This window comes from Coregonus lavaretus (genome assembly GCF_964263955.1).
Source record: "Coregonus lavaretus genome assembly, chromosome: 20".
NCBI lineage: Eukaryota > Metazoa > Chordata > Actinopteri > Salmoniformes > Salmonidae > Coregonus > Coregonus lavaretus.
This window is the reverse complement of record NC_140007.1, coordinates 28,479,795-28,503,073: the sequence shown is the minus strand read 5'-3', so window position 1 is coordinate 28,503,073 and position 23,279 is coordinate 28,479,795. Positions and strand designations below refer to the sequence as shown.

The 23,279-nt window shown below is 42.3% G+C and overlaps 2 protein-coding genes across 2 annotated transcripts in view; one reads left to right on the top strand and one right to left on the bottom strand.

The window, feature by feature from the left end:
• Positions 1-8,309, top strand: part of LOC311148367 (protein kinase C and casein kinase substrate in neurons protein 1-like) — a 55,983-nt gene extending 47,674 nt beyond the window's left edge. Inside the window, exons 5-11 of the mRNA XM_084185316.1 lie at positions 619-774; positions 1,587-1,762; positions 3,357-3,477; positions 5,268-5,383; positions 5,515-5,556; positions 6,396-6,628; positions 7,149-8,309. Of these exons, the coding sequence (XP_084041442.1) occupies positions 619-774; positions 1,587-1,762; positions 3,357-3,477; positions 5,268-5,383; positions 5,515-5,556; positions 6,396-6,628; positions 7,149-7,258 (954 nt within the window). The 3' untranslated portion in view covers positions 7,259-8,309. The remainder of the gene's footprint in view (positions 1-618; positions 775-1,586; positions 1,763-3,356; positions 3,478-5,267; positions 5,384-5,514; positions 5,557-6,395; positions 6,629-7,148) is intronic.
• Positions 8,310-11,944: 3,635 nt separating this feature from the next.
• On the bottom strand, positions 11,945-16,670 carry LOC311147303 (SAM pointed domain-containing Ets transcription factor-like; the record flags this gene model as incomplete). Its single annotated transcript, XM_084183988.1, has 4 exons — positions 11,945-12,123; positions 12,361-12,531; positions 12,771-12,968; positions 16,235-16,670. The coding sequence occupies 4 exons, from the start codon at positions 16,668-16,670 to the stop codon at positions 11,945-11,947; spliced, it is 984 nt and encodes a 327-aa protein (XP_084040114.1).
• Positions 16,671-23,279: the final 6,609 nt, after the last annotated feature.

Here is a 23,279-nt window from a genome sequence, read left to right as displayed (position 1 = left end):
CCAGTCTCCAGACCTTAATCCTATAGAATATCTGTGGAGGGAGCTGAAGGTTCGAGTTGCCAAACGTCAGCCTCGAAACCTTAATGACTTGGAGAAGATCTGCAAAGAGGAGTGGAACAAAATCCCTCCTGAGATGTGTGCAAACCTGGTGGCCAACTACAAGAAACGTCTGACCTCTGTGATTGCCAACAAGGGTTTTGCCACCAAGTACTAAGTCATGTTTTGCAGAGGGGTCAAATACTTATTTCCCTCATTAAAATACAAATAAATTTATAACATTTTTAACATGCGTTTTTCTGGATTTTTTTGTTGTTATTCTGTCTCTCACTGTTCAAATAAACCTACCATTATAATTATAGACTGATCATGTCTTTGTCAGTGGGCAAACGTACAAAATCAGCAGGGGATCAAATACTTTTTTCCCTCACTGTATGTGTTAGTTCTGTTTTGTGAACCATAATGACTCTTGCTGCATCACTCATCCAAGCTTAGCATCAGAGAACAATATTGCCTTTGCGAAAGTAAAGTAACTCAATTAAGTCATCGTCATGCTTAGATTTATTTGTATTTAGACCGTTTATCTATAGGGATACTAAGATTCTGTACGTGCTTCCACAGATGGAGACTGCAAAGAAAACATACCACATGGCGTGTAAGGAGGAGAAACTGGCCGCCACCCGAGAGGCAGATGGGAAGACACAAGCCTCCGTCACAACAGACCAGCAGAAGAAACTCCACGAGAAAACAGACAAGTGCAAACACGACGTGCAGAAGGTGAGACAGAGAGGCTCAGGGTCTGACAAATGGAAGATAGAGCAACAAAATGACATGACAACCTTTTCTGTACAAATGTATGAAAAGGTAAGATTTCGAGCAGAATTTACAACATGCCATTTGACATTCTCCATATCAAACAGGAGAAAATTCCATGTTATCTAGTGTCATTCCCACTGTTTTAAAATATATATAGTGCTAGTAACACCATGGTGAGTGTGTGTGTTATTGCAGTATACTAAGTACATTAGTCTGTTAGTGGCTCAAGTGAAATAAAGCTGTGAAAAATAGAATGAATGCAGGACTATTTAAGACAACTCAGTGTGGCAGATTACCGTGGTGATCAGACAGGACATAATCCATAAAGGTGGATCTCCCACTCTATTCACGGAGCCCTGGTAACGAGAACAGCACATTACTCTGGGCCAGGGAGAGTAAGGTGCTTACAGTATACACACACGGTGTACGGATGCAGGTTGTTTTCTATTCAACCTAGTGTGCAAAATGTCTAGTTGTAATGATGTCATAATGACATCATTGCAGCAAGATATGCCTGCTGGCAAGCCCTAAACTCACTTGTGTGCACTCGTCATAATGGGAATGCAAAAGTGACAAAACAGAAATGTTTGCACTGCCTATCATTGATTATAATCATACATTACACCTATCTGCAGTAGCATAGCTCTTCTTACAAGACCTCTTGTGGATGAAATACACTGTGTCCAACTCCTCATGTTGTCCTTATCATCCCCCAGGCTGAGGAGAAGTATGAGAAGTCTGTCAGAGCTGATGTTGTCCTTATCATCCCCCAGGCTAAGGAGAAGTATGAGAAGTCTCTGTCTGAGCTGAGTGCTGTCACGCCCCCATACCAGGAGAGCATGGAGCAGGTGTTTGACCAGTGCCAGCAGCACGAGGTCAAAAGGCTCACCTTCCTCAAGGAGATCCTGCTGGACATCAAACGTCACCTCAATCTCACTGAGAACCAAAGGTCAATGACAGGTGTTATCCTCTGTCGTCCCATACATACTGTAGTCCATCCTGCTGTATTAAATCACCTCCATCAACCTTTCCTCCCACATGGCTTTTGAATGAAACGGTTATAGAGGGAAAACATGTCTGTGTTCAATTTCAGTTGGTACAGTACGTATACATATGTAATTATTATCGACTTGGAGTCATCTACACAACAGCAAATCTGCCTTGAAAAGATTTTCTACATTAGTGTATCTAATACAGTCAAAATACCTTCATTACAGTATTGATCTCTTCTGTAAGCGCTCGTCTACATTCCTTCTTGTTATTAGTCGAGTCTATGGATTAGTTGAAATATTACATTCAGAGGGAATTTACTCCCAATGTGCTTATGATGTTGCTTTCATTACAGTTCCTTTCAAATAGATTAATTTCAACACATTTCAGTCTTTCAGAGTCACAACACCAATTATGCCAATGATGCAGTTAATGACATTTCAGCCATATTGTATCATGTCAAAGTGAACGCTTGTCATATTCTTGACTGTGGATCAAATTGCATGTGATACAAAGCCAGGTTCCATGGTGATTGGAATAAGGAGTTAATTCAAGCTGTTTCCTGGACGCATGGTCTTGGTTTATGATCAAAATGGAGGATGAGTGTAGGCTTTTAAAGTGTGGTGTGGAGTACTAACACAGGCCTTTCGGACCACAGTATTGGTGATACATAAATCAACCATAGACAGGGTTATGGTAAGCTAATAACTAGAAACCCAGGCCTCAGCTCCCTCTAATACAGTCATGCAAATGCAGAAAGTGTCCCAGTGACAGCAGTGAAAGGAGGAAAATCACTTGTAACTTTTATGTGCTGTGGTGCATCGTGCATTATAGCATCTTACTCCTCAATTCTTGGCATTATCACCATGAAATGTCTTAATTTGTAGGCTTGACTGTCAGGTATTCTGTTGCGACTCCATCTCATAACTCACTACGCCAATTTGAATGCAAATGTATGTCTGTGTTCTGTGTAGCTTCACCTCATGCTATGAATTGACCGAATGGCTTTGTCTTTCAACCATTCCACCCTGTTGTTCTGAGTACTGGAGCTTCATAAACAACTAGAAACCCTCCAGGAAAACAGCACCATCAGCGCTGGACAGTTGGCACTGGCAGCCCTACTGTGTTACTTAAGCAATAAGGCCCATGGAGGTGTGGTATATAGCAAATATACCATGGCTAAGAGCTGTTCTTAGGCACTGGTTACCAACGTAATTAGAGTAGTAAAAAGAAATGTTTTGGCATACCCATGGTATACGGTCTGATATACCACGGCTGTCAGCCAATCAGCATTCAGGGCTCGAACCACCCAGTTTATAATGTCTCTTATAAACTGGGTGGTTCAATCCCTCTAATTACGTTGGTAACCAGTTTATATAGCAATAAGGCACCTCGGGGGTTTGTGGTATATGACCAATATACCACGGCTAAGGGCTGTATCCAGGCACTCCACGTTGTGTCGTGCACCCCGTCCGTCTGGCCTTATTGCTTAATTAAACAGGCTCCCTCTCTCTCTGCGTGTCACAATGTGCTCTCTGTCCTCCTCTCCCCAGCTATGGCACGGTATACAGAGAACTGGAGCGCACCATCCTGGGTGCCAACACACAGGAGGACCTGCAGTGGTTCAGCAACCACCATGGCCCTGGCATGCATATGAACTGGCCAATGTTTGAGGTACTGCGGCCTATATACTCTGCATTTCATCCATATACAGTGAGGGAAAAAAGTATTTGATCCCCTGCTGATTTTGTACGTTTGCCCACTGACAAAGACATGATCAGTCTATAATTTTAATGGTAGGTTTATTTGAATAGTGAGAGACAGAAAAACGCATGTCAAAAATGTTCTAAATTGATTTGCATTTTAATGAGGGAAATAAGTATTTGACCCCCTCTCAATCAGAAAGATTTCTGGCTCCCAGGTGTCTTTTATACAGGTAACAAACTGAGATTAGGAGCACACTCTTAAAGGGAGTGCTCCTAATCTCAGTTTGTTACCTGTATAAAAGACACCTGTCCACAGAAGCAATCAATCAATCAGATTCCAAACTCTCCACCATGGCCAAGACCAAAGAGCTCTCCAAGGATTGTAGACCTACACAAGGCTGGAATGGGCTACAAGACCATCGCCAAGCAGCTTGGTGAGAAGGTGACAACAGTTGGTGCGATTATTCGCAAATGGAAGAAACACAAAATAACTGTCAATCTCCCTCGGCCTGGGGCTCCATGCAAGATCTCACCTCGTGGAGTTGCAATGATCATGAGAACGGTGAGGAATCAGCCCAGAACTACACGGGAGGATCTTGTCAATGATCTCAAGGCAGCTGGGACCATAGTCAACAAGAAAACAATTGGTAACACACTACGCCGTGAAGGACTGAAATCCTGCAGCGCCTGCAAGGTCCCCTTGCTCAAGAAAGCACATATACATGGCCGTCTGAAGTTTGCCAATGAACATCTGAATGATTCAGAGGAGAACTGGGTGAAAGTGTTGTGGTCAGATGAGACCAAAATCGAGCTCTTTGGCATCAACTCAACTCGCTGTGTTTGGAGGAGGAGGAATGCTGCCTATGAACCCCAAGAACACCATCCCCACCGTCAAACATGGAGGTGGAAACATTATGTTTTGGGGGTGTTTTTCTGCTAAGGGGACAGGACAACTTCACCGCATCAAAGGGACGATGGACGGGGCCATGTACCGTCAAATCTTGGGTGAGAATCTCCTTCCCTCAGCCAGGGCATTGAAAATGGGTCGTGGATGGGTATTCCAGCATGACAATGACCCAAAACACACGGCCAAGGCAACAAAGGAGTGGCTCAAGAAGAAGCACATGAAGGTCCTGGAGTGGCCTAGCCAGTCTCCAGACCTTAATCCCATAGAAAATCTGTGGAGGGAGCTGAACGTTTGAGTTGCCAAACGTCAGCCTCGAAACCTTAATGACTTGGAGAAGATCTGCAAAGAGGAGTGGGACAAAACCCTCCTGAGATGTGTGCAAACCTGGTGGCCAACTACAAGAAACGTCTGACCTCTGATTGCCAACAAGGGTTTTGCCACCAAGTACTAAGTCATGTTTTGCAGAGGGGTCAAATACTTATTTCCCTCATTAAAATGCTAATCAATTTATAAAAAATTTGACATGCGTTTTTCTGGATTTTTTTGTTGTTATTCTGTCTCTCACTGTTCAAATAAACCTACCATTAAAATTATAGACTGATCATGTCTTTGTCAGTGTGCAAACGTACAAAATCATCAGGGGATCAAATACTTTTTTCCCTCACTGTACTTGCTTTTCAGGATTATTTACAACAACATGGAACAAAGGTTCAGGTATTTTTTTATTAATTTCCCCCCAGATGCAAGTATTGCTTTTTGATAAGACTTCTTAATACAGGCCATTGGCCAGATCTGAGGCTCTGCTTCAGTAAAGACTTTCAGAAGTATTTATCCTCTGCTCTGCCCTCCAGGAGTACAACCCAGATGCCACTGCTGCTGTTGTTAAGAGGGAGAAGGTGCAGAAGCCGGCTGGGGCCCCACCGACCCCCAGCACTGACCATGTGGCTCCACCTGGAGACCGTGGCAGGTGAGAGGACCACTCCACTGGTCAAACTACTACTGACAAACACATACACACACACAATGACATGCCAGGGTTCATCGATATCTCTCATGATGCCATATCATTTGTTTTTCTGTCTTCCTTCAATTGATCAGCATCAGCGCTGATCATGTGGCACCACCTGGTGACCGTGGCAGGTGAGAGGTCCAAAACACTGATCAAACACCGCTGCCACACACAACTGCTACTGCCACACACCTGCTACTACCACACACACCTCCTACTTCCACACACCATCTACCGGCACACACCAGCTACTGCCACACACCTGCTACTGCCACACACCAGCTACTGCCACACCTGCTACTGCCACACACCAGCTACTGCCACACCTGCTACTGCCATACACCAGCTACTGCCACACACCTGCTACTGCCACACACCTTCTACTGCCGCACACCTGCTACTGCCGCACACCTGCTACTGCCACACACATCTGCCACTGCCACACACATGCTACTGCCACACACTTGCTACTGCCACACACCAGCTACTGCCACACCTGCTACTGCCACACACCAGCTACTGCCACACCTGCTACTGCCATACACCAGCTACTGCCACACACCATCTACCGCCACACACCAGCTACTGCCACACACCTGCTACTGCCACACACCTGCTACTGCCACACACCTGCTACTGCCACACACACATGCTACTGCCACACACCTGCTACTGCCACACACATCAGCTACTGCCACACACACCAGCTACTGCCACACACCAGCTACTGCCACACCGGGACCTCCCTAGTCCAACCATTTAAATGGTATCATACACCCTGGGATCTAACATGATGCCATGCTTTTTTTTTGCAGTCTCCATATAATTAACTGGATTGATATTGATTATTTATGTATTTCATTAAATCTGTTAATAACAGTTGCTCTAGTCTACGGTACAGTAATGTTTGTATTTTTGATAAAATTCTCCCAATCAAACCCCTGTATCTTCCCTAACTCTTCCATTGCAGTGTGAGCAGCTATGAAAAGAACCAGGCCTACTCCACTGAGTGGTCCGATGACGATGCGCCTGCAGCCTACTCAGGCGGTGAGACCAACGGGGGTGGAAATGGAAACTCCTTCGAGGAAGACTCTGGCAGCGCAGGGAAAGGGGGTGCTGGGACCGGGACCACGTCCGGGGTCCGAGTGCGTGCTCTGTATGATTATGACGGACAGGAACAAGATGAGCTCACCTTCAAAGCTGGTAAGCAACGACATCACTTCACCATCTTTGCTGTCTCTTCATTTGGCTACAATGTATTTGCAGCTAAACCCTATTCTTGGCCCTAAGAATTGAGTCCAACAGTGCAAGCCAAGCTCTGTAACCGACACTATCAGTATCACATGGTGTATCATGGACAAGCTGACTTGATAGGGGGGTGGAGATGAGGTCACAGGAAATGTCCCGCTATCTCTGTGCATCCCATTTCGAAGCCCCTCTATTCCCAGAGGAAGATAATAGTGGTTAGTCAATAATGGCCACATTCCACTTCCTTCAATTACAGGCACCAGCTAGTCATTAGCAATTGTCTTCTGAATGTTCCTATGTTAGATGGTGTTAGTAGGGCCTTCATAACCACATGATGCACATCCTGCCTGATCTTTGCTAATAGTGACGTGATAAAGAAAACAATGAAGGTACTATTGACAATAATGTTGTTCAGTCATGGAAAGAGCATAGAATGCATATTGATTAAGGAGTAATGTACATATGTTCTTCACAGGTGATGAACTGACCAAAACTGAGGATGAAGATGACCAAGGCTGGTGTAGAGGTCGCCTGGATACAGGCCGAGAGGGACTGTACCCGGCTAATTACGTCGAGGAGATCTAATGATCCTAGAGAAGGAGGACATGCCATTGGAGGCAGCTCGGACTGTCTCATCCAATCGCACTGCACATAGCCAGAGACTTACGAGCAACACATCCCTTGCCCAACAGATGAGCCAATCAGAGTCTTGACTAAATAAAATCTTAGTATATTAGTAGTATATTATATTATATTTATCCAGTATTTGGGGTGAGGAGGACTTAAACACTAAAACAGGAGCAGCATTTATTTGTGTACACAAACTCAAACATACTGTAACATCGAGCCAATGCAGGGACACATTTGTGTCGCTGTGTTCAATATAAAGATCATGCAGATGATTCAACGTTTTTGCAGTATATTCTCCTATAACAGTGTGACGATAATGTAACCAATTATATCTACCTGCCGGTTTAACCAGAACAAGCTACTCAGCCTACATTGTATATATATGACACTGTTTTATGTAGCAGTTTCAATGCTGTGTGTGTTCAGTCCTCATCCTTACATTGGGAATGCTGTGTAGTGTTAAAAGTACAACAAAATGTATCCTAGATTTTATAATTTTCTCTTTTGTGATTTGGTCTAATCCCTTTTACCAGTTGTGCAGTGGTAGAGTATCTGTTTGTCTCTGTTTCTCAATTGGTTTGCTATAGCAGCATGTGCTATGCAACATGCATTCCCTAAACCTCCAAGCCAAATTAAGGCTACAAGATGCAACTAATCCCCTGATATGAAAACCAATGCAGAGAACCAGAGTTCACCATTAGACACAGACACAGCATTGGAATAGCACCACAAGCTTGTGTCTGCCTTCATACCCGGAAGTGGAGAGGGTGGATAGATTATTTTCTCTCTCTTCCCATCACCACCCTTGAATCATAACATCTCATTTCCATTAATTGCAAGGTATTTTAGAAGATTTGTTCATTTCGATCCATTGCTGTGTTTTATCTAGAATACCTGTGAGGGAACTTCTGCATTTTAGGGTCAGTAGGCAAGGTATTATCACCAGTTTGCTTTGATTTAATCTGTCAGTGCTGACAAGAACGTTTCGGACAATTTGATTGTTCAGGTGATGTATTCAGGCATATTTAATGTGAATTTAGTTGTTTTCCTGCTGTAGGGGGAAAACAGCATATAGAAAAAATTGTTTTGAACTATGTTACTGTTCGATGGTTGTCTCCTGTTAAGATAGGAACATCAGTCTTGACGGTACCATGCTGCAGATCCTTGTCTTAAAATGGAAACGTGGACATGAATGTACTATTGTAGGGGCCTGGAAGGAGACATGCTGTATTTAACTAGGCATGTTTTATTCCATTGTCATAGAGAACACTACCAGAAAAAAAAGTGGTTTTGAGCCCATTTACCTACTTAGGCCAAAGAATGACCAAAATCCGAAAATGCATAAAACTCTCTCTATCCATGCAATAACTCACATATCACATAACCCTGTCAAGGATTTTCTTGTCAAGATGCAACTCATGCAACTAACTGCTTCCTGTCCTCTGCATATTTCTTTGTTCATTCAGTAGGCGATCCACATGGGGGAAGACAAGAGCATACCACAGTGACCACAGTATATCAGAAATAATTTATTTGTCTACAGTAATTAACTTTACTTTAGATTGCTCCCAGTAGTATACTTCACATGCTCACACCTAACTCAGCCCCAGCTTTGAATACACATTTATAAACTGTATGGTTCGAGCCCTGAATGCTGATTGGCTGTAAACCGTGGTATATTTAAGCAATAAGGCCCGAGGGGGTGTGGTATATGGCCAATATACCACTGCTAAGAGCTGTTCTTATGCACGACGCAACGCGGAGTGCCTGGATACAGCCCTTAGCCGTGGTATATTGGCCATATACCACAAACCCCAGAGGTGCCTTATTGCTATTATAATCTGGTTACCAATGTAATTAGAGCAGTAAAAATACATGTTTTTTCATACCCTGATATACCACAGCTGTCGGCCAATCAGCATTCAGAGCTCGAACCACCCAGTTTATAACAGACCGTATACCACGGGTATGACAAAACATTTATTTTTACTGTTCTAATTACCACGGCTAAGGGCTGTATCCAGGCACTCCACATTGCGTTGTGCATAATAACATCCCTTAGCCGTGGTATATTGGCCAAATACCACACCCCCTTGTGCCTTATTGCTTAAATATACAGAAAACACTACAGTACTTGTTGAGAAATCTAGCTTATCAGATGTTGTCCGATGCAAATATTGTTGCCAATGGTAGGCTAAATCACACACGCAATGATGTTGTGAGAACAGAATGCTCATGGACATGAGGTTATACAGTAGGTCTCGTTAAGGTCGATGTCATAGAACATTTTCTAGCGACAGGATGTGTTTAGGTTAAGGCTTCAGAGGAGACTTCACCAGGTCTTGGTATCACTGTTGAGAGATCACATCACCAGCTCACAAGTTATGTGTATTAGTGTAAGCTGTCCAGCCTAGCAAAAATAGCTAATACCATCGAAATATGTCCTTTACACACACACACACACACACACACACACACACACACACACACACAGGAACACACACATCTCGGGTAGATATTTGGGGGGAAAAACAAACATTTTTTAAATTTTTTTTATTTCACCTTTATTTAACCAGGTAAGCCAGTTGAGAACAAGTTCTCATTTACAACTGCGACCTGGCCAAGATAAAGCAAAGCAGTGCGATAAAAACAACAACACAGAGTTACATATGGGATAAACAAAACGTCCTTATCATCCAGTGTGTATGAGTTGTGTAATTGTAAAGAAGAAAAAAAAAAAAATCCCAAGTGATCGAATACTAAGACAAAATGTAGTGTCATACATGTAAATGTGTTACAACAAAATAACAGCAATGGAAAAGCATATTAAGTAATAGGTACCATATCGTATGAGTTTCATTGCAATGGAATTGTCAATGCACCAGAGCGTGATGTTACCCCACGCTGTCAAATTTGTATATGATGATGTAATTTAAAGATTATATTCTATTGTAACTGTACAACTGTGTTGAGTTGGAAAGGAAACCTAACTAAGTTGAGGCAGTAAAAACGGTGTATATGTAAATGCTTTTTTATGTTGATTTTTCTCTTCCTTATGCACACAAGGGGGCAACGGCTCATGTCGTGAAAACCCTGTATTAGCAGTGTATGTATGTTTATAGTTAGTGATGTAATTTGATCTCCTAACTGGTGTAGTGCCTGTTCATCTTAATGTAACAAAAGGTTCATTTAAATATGCATAAAGATGATTGATTATGATGATAGTAATGCAAATCTTGAATCAAAGTTGTTGTGATGGTGTCAATATTGCGATATTGGTTTGAAAGGGGAAGTTTGTTGAGAATACAAACAAAACGTTTTGTGTCATTTGTGTGTTTCTTAAATGGATTTTGACTGTGCATTGTGATATGCTATGATTGTTGTCTCAGGGTGCTTGATGAGAAAGCAGAAAAATACACATTATTCTGTCATTTTATTTTAGACACATTCAGTATGTAAACACATAGAATGATATATAGTATGCTTTAGGGTATTATACCCAAATATTGACAAAAGACATCTTGCTCACACTCATTATAAATATTCAATATTATCTTCTAACATGTGTACAGTCTGTATCCAGTCACTAATCTCTAGCCCTGTTTATACTTGCCGTTAACATGCGTCCTTCGTCCTGATCTTGACTTGATCTTGTCTGTTTACACTTATAAGATCTGATCGCAATGCGTCTTTTAATCGTCTACACCTGTCTAAAAATGTGGGCACAATCAGAATGTGGACAAGATCAGGACAAAGGCTGCATGTTAGAACCAGGTCTAAACAGGGCTTCTATCACTGATGTTTGTCTCTACATATGGATCCTAGCACTTGAAATGTGGCAATGGTATTGAAATGCCTATATTACAGTAGTTTACTGTATTCACAAATTCCTATTAGACTTTATTATTCCGCCAGTGAACGGGCACCGGAGTCAAATAATGTATCTATACTTAAATGAAATTACAAACGTAAACATCAGATCATAAGTGGCCCTATGTGGTTAACAGCTGTGGTTACTTGTGACTCATGAAGAGCCCAAACATGGGAATACCACTACAGATCAGTAGTGAACACATTGCACACATACACTCCAATATTCACCCTGCATGTAAAAAAAAATGCCATGGATTGTACGGATGCTTTTATATCCGAGGGACATTGTGTAATGTAAATGAAAGAGCAACCACCTTTAAAAAAGTCAACTGTAGCTTACACTGGTGGTTACAGTAATGTGAATTCACAATCAGAGAAAAATAATACATCCATATGGCATTGACCTTTGTGAAAATGAAATATTGGACAATTAGTATTGGATATATTGGAAATGTAAAACATTGCATATCTAATGCAATGTGGCAATAAAAAATGACAATAAAACCCAATATCCAATCAGTTTACATAATAATATTGGAATTAGGAAGGAGTGCACAATGCAGGAGGCAGTCTATACAGTGCGTTGCTGGAGCTAAAACAACCGTTATGTCAAAACTTGAACAACTGTATGCATAGAGAGCTTAACAGAGCACATTACTATTTTCTGAGAACCCGCCCCCCCCCCCCCTTTGCCAAAACCTGTTTGGCTAGATAGTTGTCTCCAGTCATCATCAACACTAATCTCTTCTGGCTGGCTGCCCCACAGCTTCATACAGGGTGGACAAACTGGTAGACCAGTCTCTGGGACACATCAGGCTTGCGGATGATGCCCTTCTTGTAGTACTGTCGGATAGAGCGACTCAACTTGTCATAGTTCATAGCTGGACGGTTCTTCCTGATGCCCCATAATCTGGACACATAAGCCGAGTCTTCTATTTTGAAGATTCCTGATGATTATACGAAAAACTAGCTTAGAGAGATGGAACATTTCACCTTTTTCAGAAACCAGTGCACAATATGCCCCAATGTTTAATAACCCATGTCAGCTCCCATGGCCAACTTTTCTCACCCGTACGGTGTTCATTTTAGGACACCTTCTGCCTCAAACCTAGGAGGGTTGCCCTAAAATGTACACCGTACACCCGCTTGCACTCCTCCCTCATGGCTTCTCCCTGCCTACTCACCTTTCTCCTTGTTGAGCCAGCGGATGCAGTGTCCATAGTTGTGCGGCTTGAGGAGCAGCTCTCTTAGAAACTGCCACAGGTGGATGGGCTGGCCTGAGCAGGAGGAGTCAGCCTCCTCAGCACCATGTAACCTGTTATCTCCTGGTGTGCAGGGCTCCTTCATGCATGCAGCTGTGACAAAAACAACATAGAACAGAATTAAACATTTGTTATCTCAACACCTGAAAATACCTGAAAACTACAGCACAATCTGTATAGTGAATGAGCCAGGTATTCCTTTGGCTTGTGGCTATAACACATTCAATACTTTTACAATGGAATGACCCATACCGTAGATGAAATACATGCCATGTTATATATACACCACAGTACGAGATAATGGACCCGTTCAAGGTTGTCAGTTGTCCTACCTGATCTCCAGATGTCCAGATGAGCGTACAGCAGGTCTCCACACTGCATCGAGCGCTGCCTGAAGTCCTCCTCTGTCATGGAGCACAGGTCCTTTCCACTGAGCTCCTGGAACACCTTGCCCACCTGGGGTAGCCTGTACAGGTGCTCCGTCCACAGCAGCCACTTCTGGACGTTCCCACAGTTCCACTCCATGGGGTCTGCAGAGGAGATGAGGTGTTCATGATGGACCAATCAATGTTAAACATTTATCCACAGCAAGTTATACACTGCTCAAAAAAATAAAGGGAACACTAAAATAACACATCCTAGATCTGAATGAATGAAATAATCTTATTAACTACTTTTATCTTTACATAGTTGAATGTGCTGACAACAAAATCACACAAAAATTATCAATGGAAATCAAATGTATCAACCCATGGAGGTCTGGATTTGGAGTCACCCTCAAAATTAAAGTGGAAAACCACACTACAGGCTGATCCAACTTTGATGTAATGTCCTTAAAACAAGTCAAAATGAGGCTCAGTAGTGTGTGTGGCCTCCACGTGCCTGTATGACCTCCCTACAACGCCTGGGCATGCTCCTGATGAGGTGGCGGATGGTCTCCTGAGGGATTTCCTACCAGACCTGGACTAAAGCATCCGCCAACTCCTGGACAGTCTGTGGTGCAACGTGGCGTTGGTGGATGGAGCGAGACATGATGTCCCAGATGTGCTCAATTGGATTCAGGTCTGGGGAACGGGCGGGCCAGTCCATAGCATCAATGCCTTCCTCTTGCAGGAACTGCTGACACACTCCAGCCACATGAGGTCTAGCATTGTCTTGCATTAAGAGGAACCCAGGGCCAACCGCACCAGCATATGGTCTCACAAGGGGTCTGAGGATCTCATCTCGGTACCTAATGGCAGTCAGGCTACCTCTGGCGAGCACATGGAGGGCTGTGCGGCCCCCCAAAGAAATGCCACCCCACACCATGACTGACCCACCGCCAAACCGGTCATGCTGGAGGATGTTGCAGGCAGCAGAACATTCTCCACGGCGTCTCCAGACTCTGTCACGTCTGTCACATGTGCTCAGTGTGAACCTGCTTTCATCTGTGAAGAGCACAGGGCGCCAGTGGCGAATTTGCCAATCTTGGTGTTCTCTGGCAAATGCCAAACGTCCTGCACGGTGTTGGGCTGTAAGCACAACCCCCACCTGTGGACGTCGGGCCCTCATACCACCCTCATGGAGTCTGTTTCTGACCGTTTGAGCAGACACATGCACATTTGTGGCCTGCTGGAGGTCATTTTGCAGGGCTCTGGCAGTGCTCCTCCTGCTCCTCCTTGCACAAAGGCGGAGGTAGCAGTCCTGCTGCTGGGTTGTTGCCCTCCTCCAGCCTCCTCCACGTCTCCTGATGTACTGGCCTGTCTCCTGGTAGCGCCTCCATGCTCTGGACACTACGCTGACAGACACAGCAAACCTTCTTGCCACAGCTCGCATTGATGTGCCATCCTGGATGAGCTGCACTACCTGAGCCACTTGTGTGGGTTTTAGACTCCGTCTCATGCTACCACTAGAGTGAAAGCACCGCCAGCATTCAAAAGTGACCAAAACATCAGCCAGGAAGCATAGGAACTGAGAAGTGGTCTGTGGTCACCACCTGCAAAACCAGTCCTTTATTGGGGGTGTCTTGCTAATTGCCTATAATTTCCACCTGTTGTCTATTCTATTTGCACAACAGCATGTGACATTTATTGTCAATCAGTGTTGCTTCCTAAGTGGACAGTTTGATTTCACAGAAGTGTGATTGACTTGGAGTTACATTGTGTTGTTTAAGTGTTCCCTTTATTTTTTTGAGCAGTGTATATACAGTTATATACAATGGCACTGTTGGCACCAATGATGTATATAAACCCTGTATTGCTGATGTTATGTATTGACCAGTGCGAGGCTTTGAAGCCACTGGTCGGCCATATTGGCACTCCCCCGAAGGAGCAGTCAATTAAATGTTTCAAGGACAAAATAACATGTATTTAAGTAACAGTAACATTTTAACTTAAAAATATATATACTTTAAGGAAAATGTTTATATATATATATATGTATATATATTCATGTTTTATTTTGATGTTTAGCTCACATAATATAATTTAAATGTCAGGGGTGCTGAAGGTGGGTGTGGTGCAGGAATCAAGCGCAGGACGCAGAAGCTAAGTCCAAAAGACTTTAGTGAATTATTCACGTAGTACACGAGCACAATAAGCCCGGAGGCGAAATAAAGGCGCACACAGGCGTCAAACAAAAGGCGCACTAACATGTGCGAAAACCTCTCCAAACAACGGAGGGAAGTACGTAGCTCAGAACACCAAAACAGAAGAGCAATCACACACAACACCATACACACACAACGAGAACTAAATAGGACACTAATGAGGACTAACTAGACACAGGTGTACAACATCAAGACAAAACCAAACGAACATGAAACATAGATCGGTGGCAGCTAGTACTCCGGGGACGACGACCGCCGAAACCTGCCCGAACAAGGAGGATGAGCAGCCTCGGCCGAAACCGTGACATTAAAAGTATGCATTAAGGTGTCTGTAATAGAATAAATGTGCCAAAAACAAATGTAGACATTAATAAATGCATTTCTATAGCTTCTGAAAATGTATGCAATCACTAACTGTAAGTCGCTCTGGATAAGAGCGTCTACTAAATGACTAAAATGTAAAAAAAAAAAAAAAACGATTACAACAGTGGGGGAGTGCCAAGATGGAGGCGCGTGGCTTCAAAACAGCACCCCCTGTTAGTAATTTAGTCTATATATAAATCATTGGTTGGCACTCATGCAAATGCATAGGTTACCTATTCAAATGTGAGCTAGTGCATCTTTAAGGAGCCTTTGAGGAGAATGAGATGAGGTTTGTGTGCATTGTGCTGTAAGCAATTTCTGAACTCATATTTGTGTTCCTTATGACAGGTAGTGAGTTGGTGAGTGTGTGAAATGATGAATTGTCAACAGAGTCATTTGCACAGGGCGGGGAGGCCCCAGACACTTCCTTTCATTGGGCTTAGCCTATCGTCAGTGGCATTAGCATAAAGTCGGAGTGTCGCATAAAGAAAGAGCAACCTAAATGGTGACCTTTACTGTTTTGTTTGCTTTGCTATAAGTAAGATCCAACAGTGCATAACAGGGTATTTCAACTGTTAGAGTAGCGCATGAAAGGTGCTCTTTTCTCTGTGCTCTTTTATCCTTATCCTCTGCCAATCTACTGACAGTGACAGGTCACATGCTCAACTGTAGTGAACATGATAGACCCTGAGACTGATAGAGGCATGAGGTCTATACCTTTTGGAGAACTTAACATATGAAATGGTAGCACAGTTTACAGCACAGGATAAGGTGGTAATAACATGGTAACAGTATGGTAACAAATTATAGGCACACAATAGCTTGGTAATTTAACAGTTTTCCTACCTGGGGTAATGTTGAGCAGCTTGCAGGCAGTCTGTATGTCCTTCAGTACCTCTCCCAACACCATGCTCTGAACCTGCTCCAGACAGCGTTCCTCCACCTGTCCCTCCAGCCCAGAGGGGACCCCCAGGCCCTGGCTGTTGATGACAGGGCACTGCTCCAGGGCCTTACAGGGGGGCACAGGGGGCGCTGCTTCAGACTTCTTCAACAGCCACGAGCTGTTTTCAGTGAGGAGCATGTCGAAGCAGGGCAGGAAGACCCCTTGCAGGCTGCGTTCAGGAACGGTGTGTTTAGGCACACTTATCAATCCCCGGGGCGGCTTGGTGTCCTCCTCCTCCTCCCAGGCCTGTAGGGCAGACTCACTGTGGGGGTAGTCACTGAAACTCATCAGGGGTAGGTGCACTGTGCTTCCCACACAGTCACAGCCTGGACTCCCCATAGCTTCAACAGTGCTGGAGAAAACAAAGGAAGACTTTCATCAGTCATGTTGTATAAAGGGATTTATACTGGATACACCAAAATATAATTTTTTTTAAATAATTTTTTTTATCATGTCTGATGAAGAACAGAAACTGTCATCCACAAGTGACACTTTCTATTTACACTTTTCTAGTCACTTTGTTTGACTGTCTTATTTTCCTTCAATTCACATGGCAAGCTTTTCTCTCAGACAGTACTGACTTTATGCTGCATTGAAACCATGCCCAACTATTTAAACAGTAGTAATCCTAAAGCAAATATGACATTTTATACATTTTGTTTGGTCTGTTGGTACTTTCTTCTAAATGTTGAATTAAACAATCTCTTTTCATAAAAACAACATTTCATTATGTAGAGTAGCCCATTTGAGTATGGTGTGTAAAGGGCTGACTTTTTGTCATGTTATTAGTAACCCTATAGGATGAAACCCTGCAGGTGGAAAATGACAGTTCAGTTGGACACCAGAGTGACAGTTAGTTCAGTGAGAACATAATTCTACGGGGGGGCCTGACCCTCTTATCTTACCCTGAGGTAACAAACATAATGTAATGTCAAGACTGGGTAACTGAAACTAACGCATGAAATAATATGAAACTATGTGAGTATATTGGCATCCAGTAAATCCATCATAAACAATGGATTAAGAGATGATAAACTAGGCTGAAGTAAGTAGCATTGTCCCATTTAAAGTAATTGCAGTAATAACGTCATGCAATACTGTATCAATGACAGCTGAATCAGCACTTATAGACAGAGGCCCTAGGCCTAGGGTTTTTGGTTGGTTGCTCATGTGCTGGTGGACACTGACAGGATTAAGTATTTTAGGCACTGAGATTGATTTGAGGTTAATTGTAAAAAGAAAGTCCCTGCCCTCACGGCATATTAGATAAAAGGTGGATAATGAATAACCCAGCCCATATCCATGGCGTGAGTAAGACATCACCTGGGGTGGGGGTGGCATTGTATCCTCTGACGTGCTGGTTTAACCGCAACAGCTCATAATGCTGCCCTGGCCGTGCTCACGTAGTGGGAGGGATTACATGAACATCTGTTCATACATCCAATATTGAGACTTTTGAGAAGTGCTGTGCCTCTGGGCACTATAACCAGAATGTACCCTCCTTATGTATGACTTGTGCTGTATCTTGTACTGTTGCCATTGACACTAAGGTGTACAAATGACAGTATAGTGCAGTTGTTTAAGCCTAGGAGCTTTTCCTCCCAAGATTACTAGAGTTGAGAGAGATTATCATGGAAGAGATATTTACCCCTAGGTGTGTGTTCAGGTGCTTTTGTCTTTGGGCGATGGACTAGGCATGCAAGACCATGAGATGTTTTCACGCCAATTATCTAAGCAAATCAATATCACATAAAACAACATTTTATTGCTGACTGACATGGCTTGTTAAAATACCTGCCCTTTCAGATATCACATCCTATACTTTGAGAAAATGGGAAATACTTTTTTACAGTGGTGGAAAAGATAACCACTTGTCGAACTTGAGTAAAAGTAAAGATACCTTCATAGAAAATGACTCAAGTAAAAATGAAAGTCACCCAGTAAAATACAACTTGAGTAAAAGTCTAAAAATTATTTGGTTTTAAAAATACTTAAGTATCAAAAGTAAAAGTAAAAATTATTTCAAATTCCTTATATTAAGCAAACCAGACTGCACGATTTTCTTGTATTTTTTCTATTTACCGATAGCCAGGGGCACACTCCAACACTCAGACATCATTTAAAAACGAAGCATTAGTGAGTCCGACATATCAAAGGCAGTTGGAATGACCAGGGATGTTCTCTTGATAAGTGCATGAATTGGACCATTTTCCTGTCCTGCTAGTACTTTTGGATGTCAGGGAAAATGTATGGTGTAAAAATACATAATTTTCTTTAGGTATGTAGTGGAGTTAAAGTAAAAGTTGTCAAAAATATAAATAGTAAAGTAAAGTACACATGCCCCAAAAACTACTTAAGTAGTACTTGAAAGTATTTTTACTTAAGTACTTTACACCACTCGGTTTTTATTACTATTTAGTGCTTGAGGGGTTTGGGCAGATCATATGGCTTATCGTTTCCAAGACTAAGTGTAACATAATTGTTGAGTTATTACAGGGAAGTTAATTGACTAAATACTGTAAAATGGGGGCCTTTCATCTTCTATGGAAAATGAAATAGTTCATTAGAATGAATCAGTGGCGATTTTAGCATGTCAATATTGGTGGGGCAAACAAAAAAAATAAAATGTGGGATGCATGCCAGCAAAGCCACTACACAACACAACACATTAATTGCACTATAATGGTGACCACAAACTGTTTGGGCCTACATAAAGCTGTCCCAACAGCAGAGTCCCAACAGCAGTCCCAACATCTTACCACTGCTACACCTGGCTATAAGCGGAGCCTTGTCTGGCAGCGAAACAGTTCATTCAGCCTCATTTATTGCCTTTAAAAAAAACATAGCTGATATAGCTGACTTGCTTAAACTAATTTGGTTGCTACTGACAATTGAGATGTACAAACTGGCATAAGGGGACGACAAGCGAATAAGAGGTCATCCGTAATTTCTATTAAGACATTAATGAGCGAGCTAGGACGGACATGGTCAATATAACTATTTGTTTAGAACTTTTGAAATGTACAGCGACAGAATTCAGAACATGGGCCGTTCTTACAGTGTTCTCCCTGTACACCAAGTCAGAACCGTAGGATAAATAAAGGGGGCATATGAGCAGATAATGAAAGCTCTTACAATATTCGATGGTTACAATTCTCTAAAACAGGTTATACAGTAGGCGAAATTAAGACGGGAAAATAGACCAAATTATTAGGGTGAGGCACATGGGCTACTAACAGCTTACTCCACAACATACACTTAGTATTACTTTCTTAGCTACAGTATACATATCTCCCTGGCATATTACATCATTTATGCAGCAGCATACAATACATTTTTGGACTCACCTTGTTGTGCTGTGCTCACTTGAACAGGAAGGTGGGATGGCGGTCCTTCGTGTGCAAATTTTGTCATCAAAGACTGGCATTCTCTGGATTTAATGGTTCTTTCAAGACAACTGAGAACTCGGAAAAAAACAAGGTTGAATCATGATGACGTCAGTGATCTTCAGGTCATAGCTCTAAAAAGAGGCCAGAGTTCTGGATTTACAATTCCGAGTTGGATGATCGTTCAAAACGTATTTTCACAGTCGGACCTCGTTTTCTCCCGAGTTCCCAGTTGTCTTGAACTCACGTTTTCACAGTTCCGATTTAACACTTGTTTTGAGTGCGGCACAAATCATGCTTCATTGACAGCATGGCCATTGTTGAATGTTTATCATTTTAAACTTGGAAAAGAGACCCTTAATCCCAGATTTGGGACCACACAGCCACTCCACTGAATAGCAGGCTAGTGATTGCTTTGCAATGCTTGCAGTTAGCCACTGATTCCTTCCAAACTACTTATTGTTGAATTTGCGATTTCCAACTTGTTGCGTAATGTTTATGTCCAATGGCCGATGAGCACCGATTCGTTTTATCTATAATTTCTCTTCATTATTTCTCTTCATATGACAAGGATTAAAAATGATTTGCCAGTAGATTGTCGACTTGATTCATGATGATGACTGCTAGCTAAGATTTTAAAAATATGATGTTGACATGATCAGTCCAATCAAAGCTACTGTAGATAAAACGTGATTTGATATCATTCTTGGATGGGCACTTCTAATGTAACTCTATGGCAGCACCCAAGGGGCTTGAATTTTCGAGGTCTACACTTAGACTTGGCAGTGACTAGTGTCCCCATGAGTGACAGAACATTGAGCCAATCACGGCACAACTAGAGAACATTACCAACACCTACGCTGGCTGCCCCACCACCACAGAAAGCACTGAGCTAGGCTGAAACACCTGCATTTTGGAGCTGCCTTACTCAAGAAAGCAAAAAAGGGACCATGTTTGTATGCGGCTTTATTAACCCAATTATATATATATATATATTTTTTTTTTATTACATTGTTTGCAAACTGATATTTGACACGTATTAATGCCAAAATAACATGCAAAACAGGCAAGCCCCAAAAAATACAATTTTTATTTAGTTATTTGCTTTTTAAAAAATCTGAGTGTACTAAACTTTTAATCAGAGTTCAGGCACACATTATAATTAGCAGAGTGCTTAAACTCTCATTACACATGTTGAACTGGTTTGGTTCCCCTTGGGGCCTGGTTAATAAAAATGAAAAACGTTACTAGTGAGTGATTATTAACAAGCAGTTTTTTGCACTTGCCATGGATGCAAGGAAAGAAATTAGGAAATGTCAGAGCATCAAAAGGAACGAAAATCACCTGCACTTTATATCTGAGGGGCATGAAAATGCCATAAAAAAAAAGAATCACCTCTGATATTGCAACACAAGAGTAAAAACAAGTCTGAGGGAATTTGTAAGTGCTCAAAAACTGTAACAGAGTGAAAAAGTGAATATAAACTTAGTGTTTCGTTCAAACATACATCATCAGTGTCTTGAACTGTGACCCCTTCTGTAAAGAGTGGCATGGTACTGTAGCTACAACACTCCAACAGTCCACTGCTACAGTGTTAATCCCTGGCTGAAACTCTTCCTATTAAACTGGTTCCATAGTTTGCTTTCCTCAAGAATATATCTCCTTTTAAATCACACTGATCAAAATTACCACCTCTACATCCTTGCATAGTTCAACTTAATTATTAAAAATCCACCTCAATTTCTGTCCCAAGCCCAAGTATGCCCGTAGACTTACCTGGTCAGAGGTGCAGGCTGCTGATGTTGTCTGAGCTGGTAGACTGTCACTCTGGATATCTGTTTTCGTGTCTGTCAAAGGACTGTCTTCTTGTCCAGGTGCTGAAGATTTCCACAGTGAGTCACAATACAGATAGCAGGTAGTCAGAAGCTCAAGTCTAATATGTAGGCTTTGCCTCAGTGGTTCTCTCTGGTTGGCTGTTGCAGTCGTCAGGTTGTAACAGATGATGGTGGCGCTCAGGTCATGCGGCAGCGATATGTCAAGGAGAGGGTCATTAGGCAGGATGCCTGGAGCCGTGTCTCAAACACTTTCAGGTGGTCGTAGCTCTGTCTGATGCTCTGACAGTTGTGAGAGAGTCCTCAGCTGGCTTGATTGGTTGAGTGTGAGGCGAGGTTATTGGTCATTGCCAGCCAGCCTTATCTGTAATAAAGTTCTCACAATACTGACAGATTCATGCCAGAGGAGGGTGTGTGCCCAAGCAAGCGTGTGCATAGGAATGCTTGCTTCAATGTGACTTCAAGTCATATTTATAAGGAGCCATTTTAACCTAGGTAAACAGTATGATGAATGTGGTTCTGCCTAGCTACAGGTGTATGAGCAACTCTGTGATGACATATGTAGCTTCCCTCCCCTCTTAAGAAGAGTGGCAGTTAACTCTTTGCTGTCAGCCATGGCTTCTCATAGTGAAAGGAAGAGTTTTCTAAAAGTGTTCCCTTCAGTATTTGTTATAATCGAGACAATGTTTGTGATTTGTGAATAAGACAACATTCCATTGGCCTGAGGGGATTTTTCTAAGAATTCTCATCACTTAAAAATGGACATAATGAGTCAGGCTGCATTGTCTTAATAAGAGCCAGGTAACAACACATTTGTCTACCAAATGAGCAATTACAATATGCAGTGATTTTTTGAAATACAAGCTTTCTACTTTTTGCCATTTTAGGTGAAGTTGAGAAAAAAATTAAGAAAGTTGCACACACTCTACAAATCCAGTATATTTCTCTCCTTTAAATATTTTGGAGTACAAAGCCTATAGAGCATGGGTATCAAACTCATTCCACGGAGGCCCGAGTGTATTTTTTTTTTTTTATAACCGTCCTTACCAGCACAAATGACTACAGTAATTTACACCACATAAATATTTGTTTGTCCTTTTCCTGGATATAGTGTTACCCAGCCTATTCAACAATGCCATATCAGATGTGATGAGGCAGCAGGAGGTGAGCCATGATCTGCAAGAGAACAGAACCACACCTGGATGTTCTTTGGATCGCTACAGTGTTGTCGTATTCATACAGTATGTCTGTGTATCACTGTTTGCACAGAAAAAGCAGCTTACAAACTACATCTCAGACACACCCGTGAAAACACACACCAACACACGCACATGCCAGAGGAGGCTGGTGGGAGGAGCTATAGGAGGACGGGCTCAGTGTAATGGATGAAATGGATGAAATGGAACGGTATCAAACACATTAAACATATGGAAACCATGTTTGACTATGTTCTATTTACAGTGCATTCGGAAAGAATTCAGACCACTTCACTTTCTCTACATTTTGTTACGTTACAGCCTTATTCTCGTAATGGATTAAATTGGGGGGTTTTCCTCATCAATCTACACACAATATCCCATAATGATGAAGCAAAACAGGTTTTTAAAAATTTATTAAAAACAAAAACTGAAATATTACATTTACATAAGTATTCAGACCCTTTACTCAGTACTTTGTTGAAGCAGCTTTGGCAGCGATTACAGCCTTGAGTCTTCTTGGGTATGACTCTA